General features: G+C 57.1%; 1 protein-coding gene across 1 annotated transcript in view; it reads left to right on the forward strand.

The window, feature by feature from the left end:
• The window catches only part of CABIN1 (calcineurin binding protein 1), a 158,411-nt gene that overhangs the window by 110,826 nt on the left and 28,886 nt on the right, over positions 1 to 18,699 (forward strand). The window contains 1 exon segment of the mRNA XM_047696245.1: positions 2,050 to 2,163. Coding sequence (XP_047552201.1) covers positions 2,050 to 2,163 — 114 coding nt within the window.

The following is an 18,699-nucleotide window of genomic DNA, read 5'->3' on the forward strand; positions in this document are numbered from 1 at the left end:
TGAGGGTCAGGGACTGTTGCTGCCTAGGTAAGCCCTCTCCTCTGCCTGTTTCTGCCTCCCCCATATGGGGGCAGAGAAGAGGTGCCTTGACCTTCAGGAAGCCTCGTCATTCACCATGAATGGCTGTGGCATTAGCCCTTGAAGCCCTAGAAAGGCCTGAGAATCATGGCAAAGTCATGTCTCAGGAGACTGTAGCTGTGGCTGCCCCTCCCTGACAGCCACTGAGCCTTAGCGAGAGCAGCCTCCACACGGCCCTTGGTGTGATTCCTACTGTGGGCTCGCCTTGCTGTTCTGATCGGAGTCTGTGAGAGGCAGAGTCTCAGACTCCTCCTGATCTTAGCATGCCAGATGTGTCTGAGCAGGTGTCTGGGCTCAAGGAGGGCTCTGAGCAAAAAAGCAAGCTTTCTAAGTGCAGGTTTAGAGGGGTCCACTGTGCAGAGGGCTGTGGACAGCATGTGCCCTCTCGAGTCCAGCAGGGGTTGGCCCTGCTGTCCTGTGTGTTGGGCTGCCCATGGCCCTCTAGTCCCCGGCTCCACATTGAACCTGCTCAGACCAGGCTGGGCTGCAACCCTGCTGGGCAACGTCAGCCTTGACTTGACGGGGCCTCAGCCTTCAGCCAGTCTCAGAGCCACGCCACGTCCCCATAGGACGTGGCCTTGTAGTCACTGCCAGGCTTAATCATCCAGGCTTTCCCCAGGAGATGATCTCCCTCAGGCTTCCACAGAAGAGCTAGCTTCATCTGCTATGAGTGTGTCATCCAGGAGATGCGTGCTTCAAACTTCACCTGTCTCCATCCCAGAGGGATCCTCAGTTCTGTATCCCACCCCGTCGCAGCGGCGGGGTCTGGCCTGGTCCTGGGTGCAGAGCAGCCCTCAGCCCTGACAGCAGCCCCTGGGGCGTGTCCCTCTGTGCAGAGGCAGGAGCAGAGGCTTGGATGCAGGCCAGCAGGGGCCCCCACCCAGCAAGTCAGGGAGCTGGCCTTTGCAATTCTGCCAGAAGTTGTGACTGGGGGGACTATTTCATAAGTTCAACCTGACCAATACTGAGCCCAGTGGGAGCAGGTGAGATGGCTTGCAGGCTGAGACGTGAGAAGACATTAAGCAGTTGGGACTCGAGGTGATAAAGACCTGACACCAGGGGTGAGAGAGGCAAGGAAGGGACCTGGATGGGGGTGGGGAAGGAGTACTGCTTGGCTGGGGGTGGATGGGTGCTGTGGAAAAGAGGAGGGTCTGATGCTGGGCAGTCCAGGTCTGGGTCCCAGCTCCTGCCCCCTCCTGGCTTCTCCCTTGCAAGACATCTGTGTCCCAGGTACTGGGATGAGATGGTCCTAGTGTGGGAAAGACCTGAAAGGGGAAGGTGGCAGGCTAGGCAGCCTGTGGGGAGGGCCTGCCCTCTGAGTCAGTGAGAAGGCCCCAGAGAAGGCCAAAGCAGCCAGGCCCACACCCAGCCTCTCACAGTTTCCCGGAGTCCCACCTGGGCTAGCGGGCTCTTTTTCCCATCTTACCAGGCCCCTGGGCCTGGAGTGCAGGGTCACTACTGCCCAGAGAGCACTGGCCTGAGCACTATGGGTGGAACTCCTGTCCCCTCCCAAGCACCTAGGCCTCTGGCATCCTATAGGGACCAGCTCTTCCAAGCCTAAGGTGGCTGTATTGCCAGCTGTGATGAGTACTGCTGACACCCTGTCAGGGTTGCCCCTTTGGGCCAGCAGGGGTTCCCCTGAGAGAAGGCAGGGCACTGGGTCCATGTAGCAGCTTTTCAAGGCCAGTCCAGGTGAGGGGTCCCTATCTGCACCCTTCTTGGGCAATCTGAGGCCACACTCTCCTAAGTCAGCTGTGCTAGGCAGGAAACCAGTGCCGGAAATGTACCCCACAGCCAGATGATCAAAGCCCGCAGCCAGAGCTCCCTGGAGCTGTGGGATCGGTGTCTGCAGGAGCCGCTGCTCATCGCCGCCCTGCCAACGCAGCCAGGAAGGAGGGGACTGCCTCCCTTCCCCGTGGGCGCCGCGAGCTGCCCACACACTCACTTCCAACCTACTTCTTGTTTCCCCAGAACCTCCAGTGGGCCCGCGACGTGTTGCTAGGCAGCGGTATCCCGTGGCAACAACTGCAGCACATGCCGGCACAGGGGCTCTTCTGCGAGAGGAACAAGACCAATTTCTTCAACGTGAGTACTTTGCCTTCTTGATTTCCGAGGCTGCTTGCTGCACTGCCTTGCGCCCGAGGCGTGCAAATGGCCCCCCTGGGCGGGCGCTCCCAAGATCACGGCTTTGCGGCATCCTTGGAGGGCGGGCAGGGTGGCGCACTCGAGAGTGCGCCAGACGCGGGAGTGGGGCCGTGCCTGCCGAGCGACTTCGGGCAAGTCACTGCCCCCTCTCGGCGCTGGTTTGCCCATCTGCAGGGAGAGGTGTGGATGGGTTCAGTGTGTTCTCTGGAGCCCCAGATATTCTGGGCCGCAGCAGGCAGTGGTGAAGGGGCTCCAGGCCCAGGGTCTCCTCTTGGAGCAGCTCTTTGTGCCCCTGTGTGGTCTTGGGCACCTAGGAAATTCTGACCGAAGCCAGCTCTACTGCCTAAAAACCAAGTTTGGCCAGAGCTGGGCTTTCAGCACCCTTCCAGCCTTGATATTCTGGGTAGGGTAAAGACCACCCCTTGGCCTGTCACCAAGGCCCATCTGCTTTCCGTCCCTGGGGCCCCATAAAGCCCACATCTACCCTTCCTGGCCACCCCACCCGGGCCCATCCCTCCCTCACTTGCTCTGTCCTGCACAGCTGGCCCCTTACTCTGCTCCACCAGCAAGTCCTCATCCTCTCCTCCCAGCACAGGCAGCTCCCAGCTGGGTGGCTTTGGCAAGTTACCCAGTCCCTCTGAGCTTTGGTGTCTTCTCTGTATTGCCTGATACCCTGTTACACGTGAGAAAACTGAAGGGTGGGGTTGGCCTGGACAGGAGCTGAGGAGAGCAGGTCTTGGGTCTGGAGGGGGTGTGTCAAAGGCTGGTTCTTGAGGCACATGGCAGTGGGGGCTTCTCTACTGAGAGCCAGCCAGGCGGTGAGGTGTCTGGGTCCATGGCTCTTCTCTCTCAGGCTCTGACCTTCTAATGGCTAGGCAGGGGCTGTGGAGCCTAGGAGCTCTGCATTTGCCAGCCTGGTCTCTCTCGCTCTCTCTGAGTATTTTATAGACAAGCAGTAGATGTAATCTGTAACCAATCTACACAGTACCAAGGGCTTGCAGAGGAAGAGGAGTTCCCTTCTACCCAGATGCCCAGGCTGCAGCCACCGTTCTTCACCCTGTTGTGTGTCCTTCCAGAGGGTGTCTGCCTGTTTGTAATCCAGGGCATAGACATGTACACAAAGGACAAAGTCCATGTGCTTCTGACCTTTGTTTTTTGCTTTTTGTTTTTGTGTTTTTTTTTTTTTTTTTCACTTAAAAACACATTTTAGAGAGCATTTAAGAACCAGTTCTGTCTTTTTAATAGTTGCATAGGATTCCCAACATATGGCTGTGCCACAATTTATCTCCCTATACCCTACCTATTGATAGGCATGTAGGTGGTTTCCGGTCTTGTTATTTCCGTGTTTCGTGCATACATCTTTGCTATGTGGAAATTCATTCATAGGATAAATTCCTAGAAACAATTCCGTGGTCAATGGGTTTGTGGTGCCTTTCAAGTTTTATTTATTTTTTTTAAAGATTTTATTTATTATTTATTTGTCAGAGAGAGAGCAAGCACAAGCAGGCAGAGGCAGAGAGAGAAGCAAGGAGCCTGATGAGGGGCTCTATCCCAGGACCCCGGGATCATGACCTGAGCCAAAGTCAGCGGCTTAACCGACTAAGCCACCCAGGCGTCCTGCCTTTCAAGTTTTAGAAGACAGTACCCTCCAAAGATCCTTCCCAAACATAGATTCATTGCTTTCAGACCTCTTCTACACTCTGTATTATTTAACTGTTACATATTTACTCTTTGGTAGGTGAGAAATGCTATCATGTTTCATTTATTATTGGTGGGATTGCCCAGGATATCACATTAGCAGTTTTAATTTCTTCTGTGCCGTTTCTACTCATGTTAATTTTCTTACTAGATTGTTGATTTTTTTCTTTTTGATTTATAAGAACTCCATGTATTAGTGAAATGGGCTCTTTGTCAGTGCTGTGCAAGCCTTTTTTTTCTCCTGCAGTTGCTAAATTGAAGCTAGAGCCAGGCAGCTAGCTAGTTTTCCTGAGTTCCTTTATCAAATGAGCTACCGTTACTATCTGCCTTGAAGAGTAATCACAGGGATCAAGTTATATCATGGGGTAATGACCCTAAGTGAGGACCTGGCACATGGTAGGTGTTCCAAGAAAACAGCTTCCCTCCCTCTTCCCTGTCCCATTGTTGGTGTTTGCCCTCAGAGACTATATAGTAATGCCAGAAGGAGAGAGCCAGCCTCCGGGGCTTCCTTGTGGGTTGGCATGCTTATCCTTCTTAATGACAGAGTTTAGGAGACCAGCACCTCAGATGCCTGTAAACCCAGGGCATGTCTGAGCTGGCAGACAGGTGCTCCAGGCCCTTTCCCTGCTGGGCTCACTCCCCGTAGCAGCTCCTTGGTTTCTGGGGCCTTCTGGAAAATGAGTTCTGCAGAAGGGCAGTCGGGCTGTGCCCGTAGGAGAGAAGGCTGGGAGAGCCCTGGGTGAGCCTGGCACCTGGGCAACACCTCCCTGTCACCAGAAGCCCCTGCAGATATGGGCCACCCGGCCTGGCCTGGATGATGTGGGTGGTCTTACCGCTGCCGTGTCAGCTATTCGTTTCTCTGTGCTTCCCAGTAACCTGCTATGTCACCACCCTCATGCCCTCTCCTGCCCAAGTCTTAGCCACCCACTCTCTCAACTCTTCTCTGGAGGTGGGTTGGGGCTCCTCGTGCTTCTCTAGCCCAAAATGTTACCCTCTGGGCAGAGGCCAAACGCTTGCACCCCCACTAGTGAAGTACCAAGGGACAGGTGCTCCCAGCTGCTTGGTGACAGGATCGCCCTTGCTGAGCCCACCCCACCTGTCCTTGCCCCAGCTACAGGAGGACCTCAGGGTGGACACTTCCTCCATACCCAGAGAGTGCTGACCCTGCATGCTTTCGGTACACGAACGTGTCTGGCAGATTTGACCAAGTGTGAGCAAATGGTTTCCTGCCAAGTTTCCAGAGGAGCATTTAGAGCCCCCTCAGCTGACTCTTTTGTGATGGGGCCGTGGCTCTGACAACTGGGGCTGTAGGTGGGGAGGAGCAGGCTGGCTCTTCTCCTTTCTGTTGTGCTTTGGGGTTACTGCTTCGGCCTGGCATAGGGGCAAAGGCATGGGGCTGCTGGCCCTTGTGAGGAGGTGTAGGGAGAGTGAGAGCCGGGGGCACTAGGCACCCTGACTGGCCATCCCTCAAAACCCCCACTGTCCTAGGCTACCTGTGCCACCCAAGAGGTTATCTGGACAGCCCCCCTCACCATCCTCAAGGACCTGGGCTAGGGGACCCTCCTGTTATTTATTAGTGCTAATTTCTGAAAATTGTGGGAGTTTCCTAGGGCCCCATTGTCACTGCCAACAGTCCAGACACACAGCAGAGCCCAGGCGCCGTGGCCTTCTCAGAGGTGCTTCTGTGCATGGTTGGGCTGTTCTCTTGTCTCAGATGTGTGTGTACAAAATCAAACAGGTTTGTTTGCGGCTGTGAAAAGTGGTGTATGCACACACGCATGTGCTTTTCAGCAACCTGGGTCTTTTGTTTTGTTTTGTTTTCCCCTGACATTGAGTCTGAGAGAAGTTTCCCTGAAAGGAGCATAGGCCATTTCACTTCTGAAGCTGCCACCCTGTTTTGTGCCGTGCGGGGGCCACAGTCTCCTTGAGTGGGCACAGATATGGGGCTCGGCTTCATGCTCATAAGGAGGGTGCCGCGGGCCTGCCTGTGCCTGTCTCGGGGCCGTGTTCCTTGAGTCCCTAGCTCTTCTGGTCTACCCCAGAGAGGTGCTCAGTGTTTGTGGACTGATTACTTTCGTGCTTTCTCCCTTAACAGCCAGTCTCCCAGCATGTCTTCGTGGTCCAGCCAGTGCTGGCTGCTGTGGCGCCCCTGCCCCAGGGTGCTTGACAGCTTACGGCTGAGCCCCACATGCGAGTCCCTCCATGTAGGGCCTCTGTACGATGTCACAGGGCACATGGGAGAGTCGGGGGACTCTTAAGGAGTTGGGTATGTTGGAGGCAGGCTTCCCACTGCAGCACGGGTGTTCCTCAGCCAGGAAAGGGCCAAGAGACAGGTCCCCTTGGGGGAGCTAGTCAAGGCTGGGCCATGGCTGAGGTGGTGCTGGGTGAAGAGCCAGACAAAGGGCTGGGTGCTGAAGGGCGGTGATTGTGACCTGGGGCTTTGATGGCAGCTCTCCTCATGGGAGCTCCTGCATGGGGGGTTTAGCAGGCCTGCTGCGTAGCTGGCTGGGGACCCACAGCCGCGTAAATGCAGCTCGTAGCAGGGTGCAGCAGGGTGATTGGATGAACGTGAGAGAGAGAGGAATGAACTTGGCACATCTCCAGTCCCACTGTTCCATAACTTGACTGTGAGGGAACAGTTCCCAGCCCACCCCCTTCCTCTGCTGTGGAAAATCCCTGCTTGCGGGCCGTCTGCCAAGCAGGTTGGAGCTCCTGGGCCATGGCTCGTGCTCCAGAGCAGGCCGGAGCCCCAGCTGAGGGCCCCATTACCTCAGCCTCTCCCACCGGGTGGAATGGTCTGGTCTCCGCCAAAACTGAGCCAGAGTTGTTGGGGGTTGGTTGAGGTCCTGCGGCCCTCCCTGCCCCACCAGAGCCTGGCCTGGGCCCTGGTGCCTTTCTTTCACTGCATCAGTCGGGACAGGCGGAGGCCTGTGACTGTATGATTCAGAGGTGGTTCCCCAGGCCAACTGTGCAGAACAGAGCAGGAAAGACAGCGAGGTCTGGGGCCAGGGTGTGAGGTGGGCATTGGGTACGTGTGCATACGGACCCTTCCAAGCCAGTGCCAGCCCTGAGTGGGCTGCCAGGGAGGGAGGGTGCAGGGAACTGTCCCTCTCTGGGCAGAAGGTGCCAGGAAAGCAGGCTCCAAGTACACCATAGAGCCTGAGGGCTTGTCTCCGAGTGCCCAGAAGCTTCTACAGCTTCCTGTACTGGTGTGTGTACTCCTGGCAAGGTGGGCCTGCACAGGCTGGAGCTGGCTGCTCTGTCCAGAGTGAACTTCTCTCCCTCTTATAGTTGCTTCAGAAACGTTCCCATAGTAACCAAGCCAGAGATGGCTCTCCTTACTTTCCCAAAATGTTTGCTTATTTTAGCAGGCAGGGTTTTTTCTTGTTTCAACCCAGTTTCCAGCCACTGTGAAAGAAGCAAAGGAAGCTGAGGGCCCAACTAGCACGGCTTCCTGCATCCGAGACTGCGTGGGGTGGGCAACGGCTGTGGCTCGAGTTTGAGGGAATGGAGGGGAGATGCTAGCTTGCTGAGACTTGGCTACCCTGTCACGGTGCCACTTCTGCCTCATGGGGGGTCTGCCTGTAGCTCAAGTGAGCAGCCCATGGCCAGAAGCCCCCAGGGCAGGTCCCCAGACCCTGGGGCCACTGAGAAGGGCACAAACTTTGGACTCAGGTGGGCTTGGCTCCTGACCACTCCACCCCTTCCCAGGCCCCACATAGGGCATGGGGCCACCTGTCGGCAGGGTGGTCACAATAGGCAGATGGAAGCCCTCACCCAGCACATGCTTGGCACATCACACAACTCACCCTTAGGATCAGGAGTCAGCCTGCATGGGGCTTTGGGGCTTAACTGTGGATCCCAGTGGTGCTGCAGGAGGGCAGTGCTGGTATCAGAAGGGGCGTGGCTAGAGCCAGCAGTGGGAGCCCCATCTCTCACGGGGCCAGGGCCCTCCAGAGGCTCAGGGCCTGGCCCGGCTAGAGTGAGGTAGCCTCACATGTGGGGCCGTCTCTACCCACCACATGGGCCTCTTTCTGCATGGCCCTGCATGACCTTTGGTGCCTGTCGGTGCAGGTCGTGCTCCCTCCTTGGTCAGTGCTGCATAGTGCTCTGCTGTCTGTCCTGCCCTTATCGACCTGCCCTCTTCCCTGGGGAGCAATAGCTGGTACAAAGACATGGCCTTCCCCGGTCTCTCTCCTCACCTGTGCAGGTCTCCAGGACAAGGTCACAGGCCCTCCAAAACAAGTGCCTCCACGTGTCAGAAGCCAGGCGGTTCTGCAGATCCCATCCAGATTCCCTCTCACCAGCCCCCTCTCCACCCTTCCTGACACCCAGAACCACAGATGACTTTCACTTTGGCCAATCTGTGGGCTGATTGGGAAGGCCGGGCCCCTTCCCTCACCTGTGGCTAGTGCCTCTGACTGCCCCTCTGGTGTGCGCTGCTACCTGGCAGCGGCTCTGTGGTTCTATTTGTCCTGAGTCCATGTTGCCGAAAGTACTGGGAGAAACAGTCACCAGAAGCTGTCTTTGTTCTTCGAGGGATCGTGTTGTGTGGTCTCCAGCTCTGGAGCCTGAGTGCTTGTTGAGGGCCCTGATTGGGAAAGGAAGGGCCCCCACAGGCTGGGCAGCCAGCTCAGGGGAGAGCCACTCACCAGAGCTGGGGGAAAGGAGGGACGGCCTCTAAAATGCCCTGCACCGGGGGCACCTGGGTGGCTCAGTGCTTAAGCCTCTGCCTTCAGCTCAGGTCATGATCTCAGGGTCCTCCTCTGCAGGGAGCCTGCTTCCTCCTCTCTCTCTCTCTCTCTGCCTGCCTCTCTGCCCACTTGTGATCTCTCTCTGTCAAATAAAATCTTAAAAAAATAAATAAAATGCCCTGCACCCCATCTTTATCGGCAGGAATCAGTCACACCCCTTCTACTCTAACTTGCCGCCAGTTGGCTGTGTGATCTTGGGGGAGTCCCCTCCACCCACCCAGTGAGCAGATGGCAGGTATTAGGGAGCAGCAGGCACAGCATGCCTGCCTCCTGGTGGGTAGCCCAGCCTCCAAGCCTAATGCACGGCTGGGCCCGAGACAGTGCCCTGGCCCTCAGGAGGGAGCCAGGGCTCCAGGTGGAGGCCAGTGGTGCTACGCAGCACACAGGCTCTGGAGCCCAGTACACCGGGCACTCCCAAGCAGGGACCTCATCCAGAACAGTGTCTCTGTCACCTCCCCTCCACCCCCGGCACAGTCCCCTGGCACAGGACCCAGCACGCGGGGCATGCTTAAAGACTGAATTCTTCCCACCCTCGAGAGTTCCCTGGGACAGGGTTAGCTAGGAACCAAGTAGCCCCAGAGTGAGGGACGGCAGGCCCCATCCTGGCTCGAGTGAGCCCCGGCCAGGTCCTGGGGTCTGTGCCCAAGACATCTGCCTCCTGCTGCAGGGCTTGACTTGGCCCTTCTTTCCCACTACCCGCCCCCTCCTAGTTCCCGAGAGTCACGGTGCCTGGTGGGCCTGTGGGCAGCCCTTGCCTCACTTGCACCTACCCCTGGAGCTGAGTCACTGACACTCACCCCAGATGTCAGCCCCAAGTTCGGGGCCTTTTGCGCTAGGCAGACATCAGGGAAGACCAAGGCACGACCCAGGGACGGGGTGTTGGTCTCCACCCAGTTAATTATATCCTATACTGCTCCTGACTGCAGCAGATTCGTCCTGCCTCCCAGCAGTAAACAAGCCCCAGGAGCGTCCATGAGGAGTGTGCCAGCCTGTGGGGCACTCCAGTGCAAAGTCCTGCCCGTCCTCTCTGATCAGGGCCAGGGAATGTCAGAATAGGAAGCCCCCCTGTTGGCAGCAGACCCACACCTTTCCTGCAGTCAGTCCACCCATGTCACCTTTGCTGCTCTCAGGACCAGTTGTGACCAGTTCATGTTCCCCCTCTGTCCCTGTGCCCACGCCCCAAGGAATGTGTTGGCCTGTTGTTAAACCTGCTGTGTACTAGACCCTGGGCCAGCTACATTGTCAGGGAGGTCGAGTGTCCACAGGCCCATTTCATGGAGGTGCCAGGAAGTAAGGTCCCACAACCCATCCATTTTGGAGGAAGACTGTGAGCCTCACTGTCTGGTGCTGAAGCCCATGGGTGGTAGCCTGCAGCTGCACATGAGGGAAGGAGAGCAGAAAGCCAGTCACAGGTTGGCTCTTACACTGGGATCGGCCCAGCTGCTCCCAAGCAAAAGTGTTGCCCGCATGGTTCATTTATTGGGTAGGGAGGATGGTGTGGCAGTGGCCAGGGGAACATGGGCATCTAGCCCTGCCCTAGCAGGCGGGGCTGGGATTCCAGGTTGATGGGGGCTGGAGTCAGGAGCTGGGCAATGGTAGAGGCCAGGACCACCCCTGGGGGCCATGACTACACTGTGGGCTGGTGTGGACACTGGGCGTGTGGGCACGACTGGGTTGGGCCACCTGTCTATGGTAGACAATCTCTGCCAGGCTCCACCCAGGGGCTGGGGACCCTGAGGCAGAGCACAGCAACAGTGGAGGCTGCCACTGTTGCCACTGGCCCAGAGCATCTGTGCCTAGCCTGGCCCACGGCAGCAAATGGCAGGACTGGCCCCATTTACAGGCTCTCCCTGGGGGCTTTATTTGGGGTGCCGCCTTTGATCCTCCACAGCATGTGTGAGTGGCTTAGATGCTATTATTATCCCCATTGTACAGATGGGGAAGTTGACACCAGCAGGTGCCCTAGGCTGTCAAAATCAAAAGCCCTTTTCTATCCTCTGCCCACCAGGCTGACCTGGCTTCCCCTGTTGGACAGCAGAGCTTGTGACCCTCTTTTCAGGCCCTGTTCATAGGCCACTCCCTGGCTGATGTGGTTGCTCTGGGTACTTGGAGAGGACGGCACTGAAGGGGCATTTGTGGGGTGTGCTTCTTCAGTGGCGGGGTGTGGGGGTTGGACCCTGCAGAGATCAGTTCCATCTGCGCCCTTTGAACGGTGTGCAGAAGCCCAGGGAGTGAGCCAAGATCACACAGCTATGCATGTGGTGAGGCTGGAGTCCAAACCCAGGTCTGTCCCACTCCATGACCGGCTCCTTTAGCTGCCGTGTTGGGAAATCACCGGCCACATCCAGGCTCTCTCTGCTCCGTTAGTGATATTTGCTATGGGCAGTGGCAGACTGTGTCCTGTGCCTCCGCCCCCTCATTCAGGGGGTGGAGTCCTTTGCCTCTACCTTGCTCTAAGGCCTCCAGGTGGTGAGGTACTCTCTTACTGGGTCTTTGTCACCTTATAGCCCATTTTGTCTCCCTTCAAGCCATTAGAGAGGCCCCCTATTGAGGTGTACCCAGGTTCCTGGGGAAGGTGAGCCCACAAAAGCTGTGGGTGCCCAGAGCTCACGGTGGGTTTTGGGTAGGGCTGGCTAGATGGGGAAGGATCGTGAGGAGGTGGGGACAGGGGTGGGTTTGTTCCAGCCATATGTAAGTAAGTCCCATCACCTTTGGCCTCCCTTTTGGAACCTCACCTGCTGTCATTGTCCCTCCTGCCCACAGGCCTTTGGCTTCAGTGCCTTCATCGTCCTTTGAAAACATACTGGTTGAGGGCCATTTTGCAGTAGGGGCTTCCCTCTGTGGTCCCCTCACAGTCTTTTCCATACACAGGGTCACTGCCCAGCCCAGCCTTCCCAAGCCTACCCTGTGTCCTCTTGACCCACCCCTACCCCCTGCCACCCCCATCCCTGCCCAGCCCTGCCTAGGCTGGTCTCCTCCAGCAAGTCTCAGGACCTGTCTTAGCCACACCACTGCAGTCACTTTTGTTCACATGCTCTTTGAGACCCTCAGGCCTGAATAAAACCCCTACCCCTCCTAGGGCTGATACCCCAGAATCTGGGAGCGGGGGAGCTGACAGTGGGAGAAAGGCAGAGGAGGTGACATTGGAGGAGGTGCTTGCTCGGCAGCCTTCCGAGCAGAGGGAGGTGTGAGCCAGCGTGGGCTTCAGGCAGGTGCTATGTGCCAGCAGAGGGCCAGGCTGGGCCAGGTGCAGAGTGCAGACTTCTTCCTAGGGCAGAGGGACTGGGGGGACCAGATCTTTAAGCCATCACACTTGCTGACACGATGTACCAGAGGGGCTAGGCTGGGGCAGGCGCACAGCGCTGCCAACCTGCTACTTTTGGGAACTCCACTACACATGATAGCTCATGGAATCCTTGCAACCCATGAGATGTAGGTAGTGCCATTATCCTGTCTTTACAGATGGGGACTGAGGCTTGGTTACCCAGCAAGCCCACCCCTGAGCCAAGACCCAGGCAGTGGGAATGGCAGCTAGTAGATGGGCCCTAGAGACAAGCAGAGGAAGGACACAGGGCTCCCTCAGACCAGTGGCATGATGGGCCACAAGGACAGGAAGCATGATGGTGCAGGGGCCAGTGTGGGTAGGTTGGAGCTCAGCTCTGCTCTTGCATACCAGGTCCACTGTCCCACACACTTCTGCCCGGTGTGGTGAGACCTGTGTCTGCACGTGTGCATGTGGGACTCCCGGACACCACTGAGGGGCCACTGCTCATCATCCCAGTACTTCCTGCACACCCATGTCATCTGATTCTCCGAAGAAATTATCTGGGAATTCACTGTGGCTTTCCTCTTCCCCCATGGTACCGAGTCCCCCGGTGGCTGTGAATAGCCCACCTGGCCAGTGAGGAATGGGATCAGGCTCTGCTCCTGGTCCTGCCCTTGGCGGAGGTGACTGTGGCAGGTGTCCTCCCCCTGCCCCACCCCAACACATTAAGATGTGTGGAGCCACACAGCAGCACCGTCGTCAGGGTTAAAGGAAATCCAGTCACATCACAGTGGGAATTAGAGAACAGAAAAGAAGGGAAAAGTTTAAATTGGGGAAATCTGAGCTCCTTGGCTGTAGTAGAAATTGCTGCAGTGGTGCTATTTTTAGCATTGTTGAGATGATCTATTGGCCAGTTGCAAAAGTAAACAAAAGATTCACTTCAAGTTCTCCAGGGAAAAAAGGTCCAGTTTTCAAGAGTCTTAAAAAGGTTAGCAAACTTGTGTGACTTCTTAGCTTATCCCCGGTTCCTCCTTCCTTCCCCTGTCCTGGGCTCTGCAGGCTCTGTTGAATTTCACAGCTTCCAGCTTGCTGGGCCCAGGATCAGGCTGGAACTGCCTGGAACAGGTGCTGTAGGCCTTCCTGTCCACATCCCTGTCTCCCTGTCTGTGGGAACCACATGAGCCCAAGAGGTGGCTGACTGGGGGAGGGGGGGTGGGGTTCCCACCTGAGAAGCTGCAGAGTGTCCTGGCCCAAGGCCACAGGACACCCAGGCCCCTATCCTGACAGGACCACAGCACAGTCCTCAGTCCCTGCCCAAGCCCAGCCACCGTCATTCACAGATAGAATTCTTTAAAGATTTTTGTTTATTTACTTACTTGACAGAGAGAGAGAGAGATCACAAGTAGGCAGAGGGGCAGGCAGAGAGGCAGGCAGAGAGAGAGGGGGAAGCAGGCTCCCTGCTGAGCAGAGAGCCCGATGTGAACCTTGATCCCAGGATCCTGAGATCATAACCTGAGCCCATGGCAGAGGCTTAACCCACTGAGCCACCCAGGTGCTCCACACATCTAGAATTCTTAAAAAACCACCAACAATCAAATGTAAACAGCCTTTAGATGGTCGTTCCCCAGTGCACAGTCTTTTCTGGCCATTGGAGACCTTTTCCATCCCTGGATACCGATCCACAGTTGTGGCAGTGCCAGAATGTTCGGCCGGAGGGAGAGGATAAGTTTTAGCCCTTGGCATTCGTGATCCCGCACACTGTGCCAGTCCTGCAAGGGGTTGCAGAGACTCCTGCAGGTGGCACAGCTGTGACTTGCCCTGGGCCACACAGCCAGCAAGTGGCAGAGCCCAGATGAGAGCCCAGGCCTGGGACCCACATCCTGTGGACCAGCTTCCATGCCAGAGTTTCTGGCCAGCCCAGGGGGCCAACGCGGATTGTGTACATATCCAGCACTGACCTCAGCCCACAGCCCTCTCCACCCAGCCACTGGGGGTGATCGGTCAGGAGCTTGCTGTTTAACATTCCTGAAGAACATTTTCCAGCGTAGACTTCTTTTCCCACTGCATGCTAGTTTTTAGAGGCTTGCTCTTGGATACATGTCCCTGCTGTATCATTCTGGGGCACTGCACAAAGCCGTCTCAGCTCAGGCAGGGAGCTCTGGGCTTTACCCGCCTGGGATGCGGTCCTAGGCCCAGGCACACCATCTGGAGGGGCAGCACTGTGGTGCCAAAGGCAGCAGTGGGAGGCACACTGCTAGGAGGAGGCCCGAGCCTTGGCAAGGCTTTGGAAAGCGGAACAGGGCAGGCGGCTCACTGGGACCAAGGACCTGAGGATGGCTGGGAGTGAGGGGAGAGCCTGAGGGAGGTCTCTGGCTGCTAAGGTTGTAGGCTCCCTGCTGCAGTGCCAGGAAGAAGAGGGGGCTTGCTGGCAGGCCCTCCCTGTGCCCCCATCCCCAGCCTGCAGGTGGCCAATCAGTGGGTATGGCCCAGTGGAAAGCTAAAAGGTGGGAAAGATTGCCAGGGAGTGGGCCTCTGCCATGGAGGGGAGGAAGGCCACAGGGCTTGCTTCCATGGGTGCAGGGAATCTCCTTCATTATTCCTCCCTTCGACCCCATGATCCCCATCTCATGATGAGCAAGCTGAGGCTAAGAACAATGGCAGCGCAGGCACAGCATCACTCAGTCCAGAAGGAGCAAAGCTGGGATTTCTACCCCAAAGCGCCTGGCCTCAGCTCAGACCACTTCCCGCCCACCCTCCTGGCCCCCCTTTCTACCAGCCCACCCACACCCAGCCTGCACCCAGCCTGCACCCAGCCTGGCAAGGTTTGAGGTAAGAGCCCATGCTGTTGGCCATGGTGCCCAGGGCAGACAGGAGGGGCCCTGCAGTAGTGACCATCCACCTCTGCCCCAGGCTTTATCCCGCTTGCCAGGCTCCGACCAGCTGGCCCCATACAAACCCTGCAGGGAGGAGGGGTGCTGCATTACCGTTTGTAGATGAGGAACCTGAGGTGGCAAGCCCCAGGCTCCTGAGCCAGGGAGTGGTGGGATAGTGGCTCTGCTTCCTGCCACGGTGCTGCCCCTGTGGGCTGGTGGGCATATCTGCTGACTGAGTCAGGATGTGGAAGTACCTTATCCTCTACAGGGTGGCATGTGACCCCTCAGACTCCATCTCTGAGATAGGAGATGGGATGTCCAGCCCCTGATACTTGAGAGCCTTGTGGTCACAGCCCTGTGTTGAGGTGGCTATAGGCCACATATCTGAGCCCCAAGAAGTAGCCCTGTGCAGCCTAGATGGGGCCTTTTCTGGGCCTAATCCCTACCAGAGCCTGTTACTGCCCCATCCTGGGTAGGTAGACAGGGGCCGCAGGGCATGGGAGAGACCCACCCTGCCCTGCCTGGTCCTCCCTGCAGCAGCGGTCATGGGTGGGCTGTTGGCAGCATGTAGTGTTCCTATTCTGCTTCCCCCAAATCCACCTGGGTGATAAAAAGAGGAAGCAGTAGCATCCCACCCCCCACCAGGGAGGATTCTAGATGTGGGACGTGGCAGGCATGGAGAGCAGTTGAGGGTCCCAAAGGGGTTTCAAAACAGGGGTTGGGACAGGAGGGAGGGCAGGTTGTATTTGCTGGCCTTTGCCTGCCATCCCCAGAGCTGTGCCCATGACTGCTGCCCATTTTCCTCCCCTTCCTTGCCAAGGTTCCCCTTCCTTGTCCCTCCAGACAGATCATTGGTACCTTTAGGGGAGCTTAGGGGTGCAGGGTGAGCTGCCCACAGCCTTTGACTACTCTGAGGCACCCTAAGCTAGGGTGGAAGCTAGGAGGATGGGCATTGGCCATAGGAACCCAAGTGAGGGGCCCAGACAGTCTCTCCCATGGCTCAGAGATGCTCCCCTACAAGAGCATGCTGATGGCAAGGCCACCAGGTTTTGCTTGTGATGGATTCTTGTGAGATGGGGCTGCCCCCCCACCCAGGTTGCCTCAGGCCCTGTCTGTAGGTCACGCTCTGGCCCCATGTCTCCCATCTTTTACTGTGGGTAATGGTGGGCTTGCCTTGTACGGGGGTTCTCTTAGCCAGGAGCCTCTGTGGTTGTGGCTGGGGCCTGTGGATGGAGGATGGGGCCGGAGCGAGGCTGGGATGGGGATACTGCATGTCTGGTCCATACATCTTTGCACCCTACTCCAGGCAAGGTGAAGGCTGCTGCCCTGCCCTCAGAGTCTAGTTTTGCTGTGACTTCCTATTCCTGGTCCCTGCTGACCTCAGTTTCCCCATTTCCAGAGGTGGGCCAATGGATGAGATCAGTGGTTTTCCAGCCCATTTTCCAAAGGAATGCTTTCCCACACACCCCGCTGGGAAACATGAAAAGGCAGCCTCTCCAGCAGACAGGAAGGGCTGGGTGCCACCTGCTCCGGCCACACTCCCGCCCTGTCCAGGCTCCTGGGAAGGAAGGCCAGGAGACCTGGAGAAGGCTGCCGGGTCTCTGCCCTGCCACCATTCTGCCAATCCAGACAAGGCTTCCTAAGCTCTGTGGCCAGGCCTTCTTTCTGGGGTGGCTTCAGTCTGGGAATTTGTCTCCTCCTCCTCCAGCCCCCCTTTTCCACTTTTCCTCTTTGGAAAGTTTGACCAAGTTGCTTCTGAGAGAGCAGCATTGGGTTGAAAATCTAAACCAGAACTCTAGCTCCAAGAGTCCCTGCCTGGTTTCCATGGTGATTGGCTGTGGGCACCAGCGCCCCTGAGGGCAGAGCAAGGACTCCCTCACAAGGGCAGGCCCAGGCTCTGCTCCATGGTTGCTCCAGCCATACACCTGGGTGACTCCAGACAAGCTAGTCAGATTTTGTAAGGGTTAGTTTCTTTATCTGCAGAGTGGGGTTGATTAGACCTACCTCGGGGTTATAAGAGTACAGCCTGCCATGTGCCATGAGGATATTGTGCCCAGGAGAGGGTCCTGGAGGGTCCCTGCAGGAGAAGGAGGGAGCTGGGGGAAGGCACCCGGATGACATAAGGCACATGGGTGACAGGGCTCACTAGGGCCAGTGGAAGGAAGAGAAGGTGACATGGATCAAAGCCACCTGGGAAGGCCTTGGAAGTACAGGAATTTAGTTGGTTAAAAACAATTTAAATGCTGATCTCTAAATATGCATAAAAAGTCTAAAATTAGGGTATGTCAGAGCCGGTAGAACTTCCCCTTGAACTCCCCCCTTGAATTCCAGCCCATCACCTGTAGGAGCACAGAATTGCAGATTCCATCCAGCCACACCCCACTCCTCCAACTCCCCATGTAGGACAAATACTAGTAGGGGCCAACTCTGGGGTACAGGGAAGGCCCACCCAACACTGGTCCCAGGGAACCCCAGGCAGCAGGGGCATCTCTTGGGGCCTGGCCACCTCAGCCCCGTCAGGTCAGTGCAGGGCTTTAGTCCCAGAGAGAGACCCGCCTGGACCTACTTGGAGGAAGGTGGGGAACTTTGGGCTCCAGGCCATGCTTTGGCTTAGGCTCCAGCCCAGGCTCCTCACAGGTGGGAAGTGAACCTGGCTCTGCCACAGGGGCAGAGGCATGTGAAACCCAGTGAGGTGGTGCTATGGGAGGCCTCTGAAACGGGAGGCTGGCCCCAAGGGCTGGGGGTGAGGAGCCCTCCCCTGGGTGACAGGAGTCTGCTACCCTCTGTAGCTTCACTTCTCTATGAGGTTGGGTGTCAGCGCTTGGCCTATGCACCCTGATTGTACTACTCTGTGAGTCTTGGGGTGCTGTGGGTACAGGGCAGGTGTACCTACCAGCCTCAGCAGGTGGCGGAATAGGGGGGCAGGTAGTCAGGAACACTCCTGGGGGAGTTGGCCAGATTGTCAAACCAGGAAGAAGGTGTTCCAGGAGAGGGAACCAGGAGAGGCTATGTGGGGTGTGAGGAGGATCACGGCTCAGGGCAAGAGTGGTGGAGAAGGTAGATTGGGTCAGCCCTGTGTTTGTGGTCAGCAGGCTGGCTCTGCCCCATGGCAGTGGGGCACCCACCACAGGGTGTCCTGGTGGTAGTGCCGTGGTCGAGTGGGGAGCTCTTAGAGCTGCGGGCTATGTAGCTTGGAAGGAAGGCCTGGAGAAGGAACTGGGGGCTAGAGAGCTGAGGGAGAATGTGGGGGCTGGACCAAAAAGAGCCCTGCAGAGGATCAGAGGGAAATCTGGGGGAGGGTAGGTTCTGGCCACAGAGGAATAAGACCCATGTACCCCGTAGTCGGTGTGGCTCGGCTCACAGAACAGTGCTGTGTTCAGGCTTTGACCTGCGGTGGGCCAGCAGGAGCATCCTGTCTATGTGGGAGCCACTCTGAAAGGGCAACCCCACTGCTAGGGGATGGAACCCAGTCGCATCCCTTCACAGCATATGTGGAAGGTCCCAGTGCTGTCACAGAGGTTGCACATTACTCCAGAGAGGGGAGGGGTACTGTGCCTGGGTTGCGTCTTCTGGTCACATCTCAAATGTGTTCTGCTTCGGGGGCACCTCTGTGGACTGTGGACTGAGCTGTGCTCTGCAGGGAGAGTCTGGACAAGTTTGTTCCCCTTCTGATGCTGTTTATGAGACTTGAAGGGTTTCTGCCTGTGGCTATTGTGGGGCAGGAGAAAGTGGTGGGCCTGCTTGGGAACCCACATACCCACAGAGGTGCCAGCTTTACCTAGGACTTAGCTTCTGTCTTGCGGTTGATGTCGGCTCACCCCTGCCCACTGTTCAGCTCCACCTCTCCCTGCATGAGGATCCTGTGGGGACCATCCAGGGAAGAAAC

This window comes from Lutra lutra, chromosome 12, assembly GCF_902655055.1.
Source record: "Lutra lutra chromosome 12, mLutLut1.2, whole genome shotgun sequence".
NCBI lineage: Eukaryota > Metazoa > Chordata > Mammalia > Carnivora > Mustelidae > Lutra > Lutra lutra.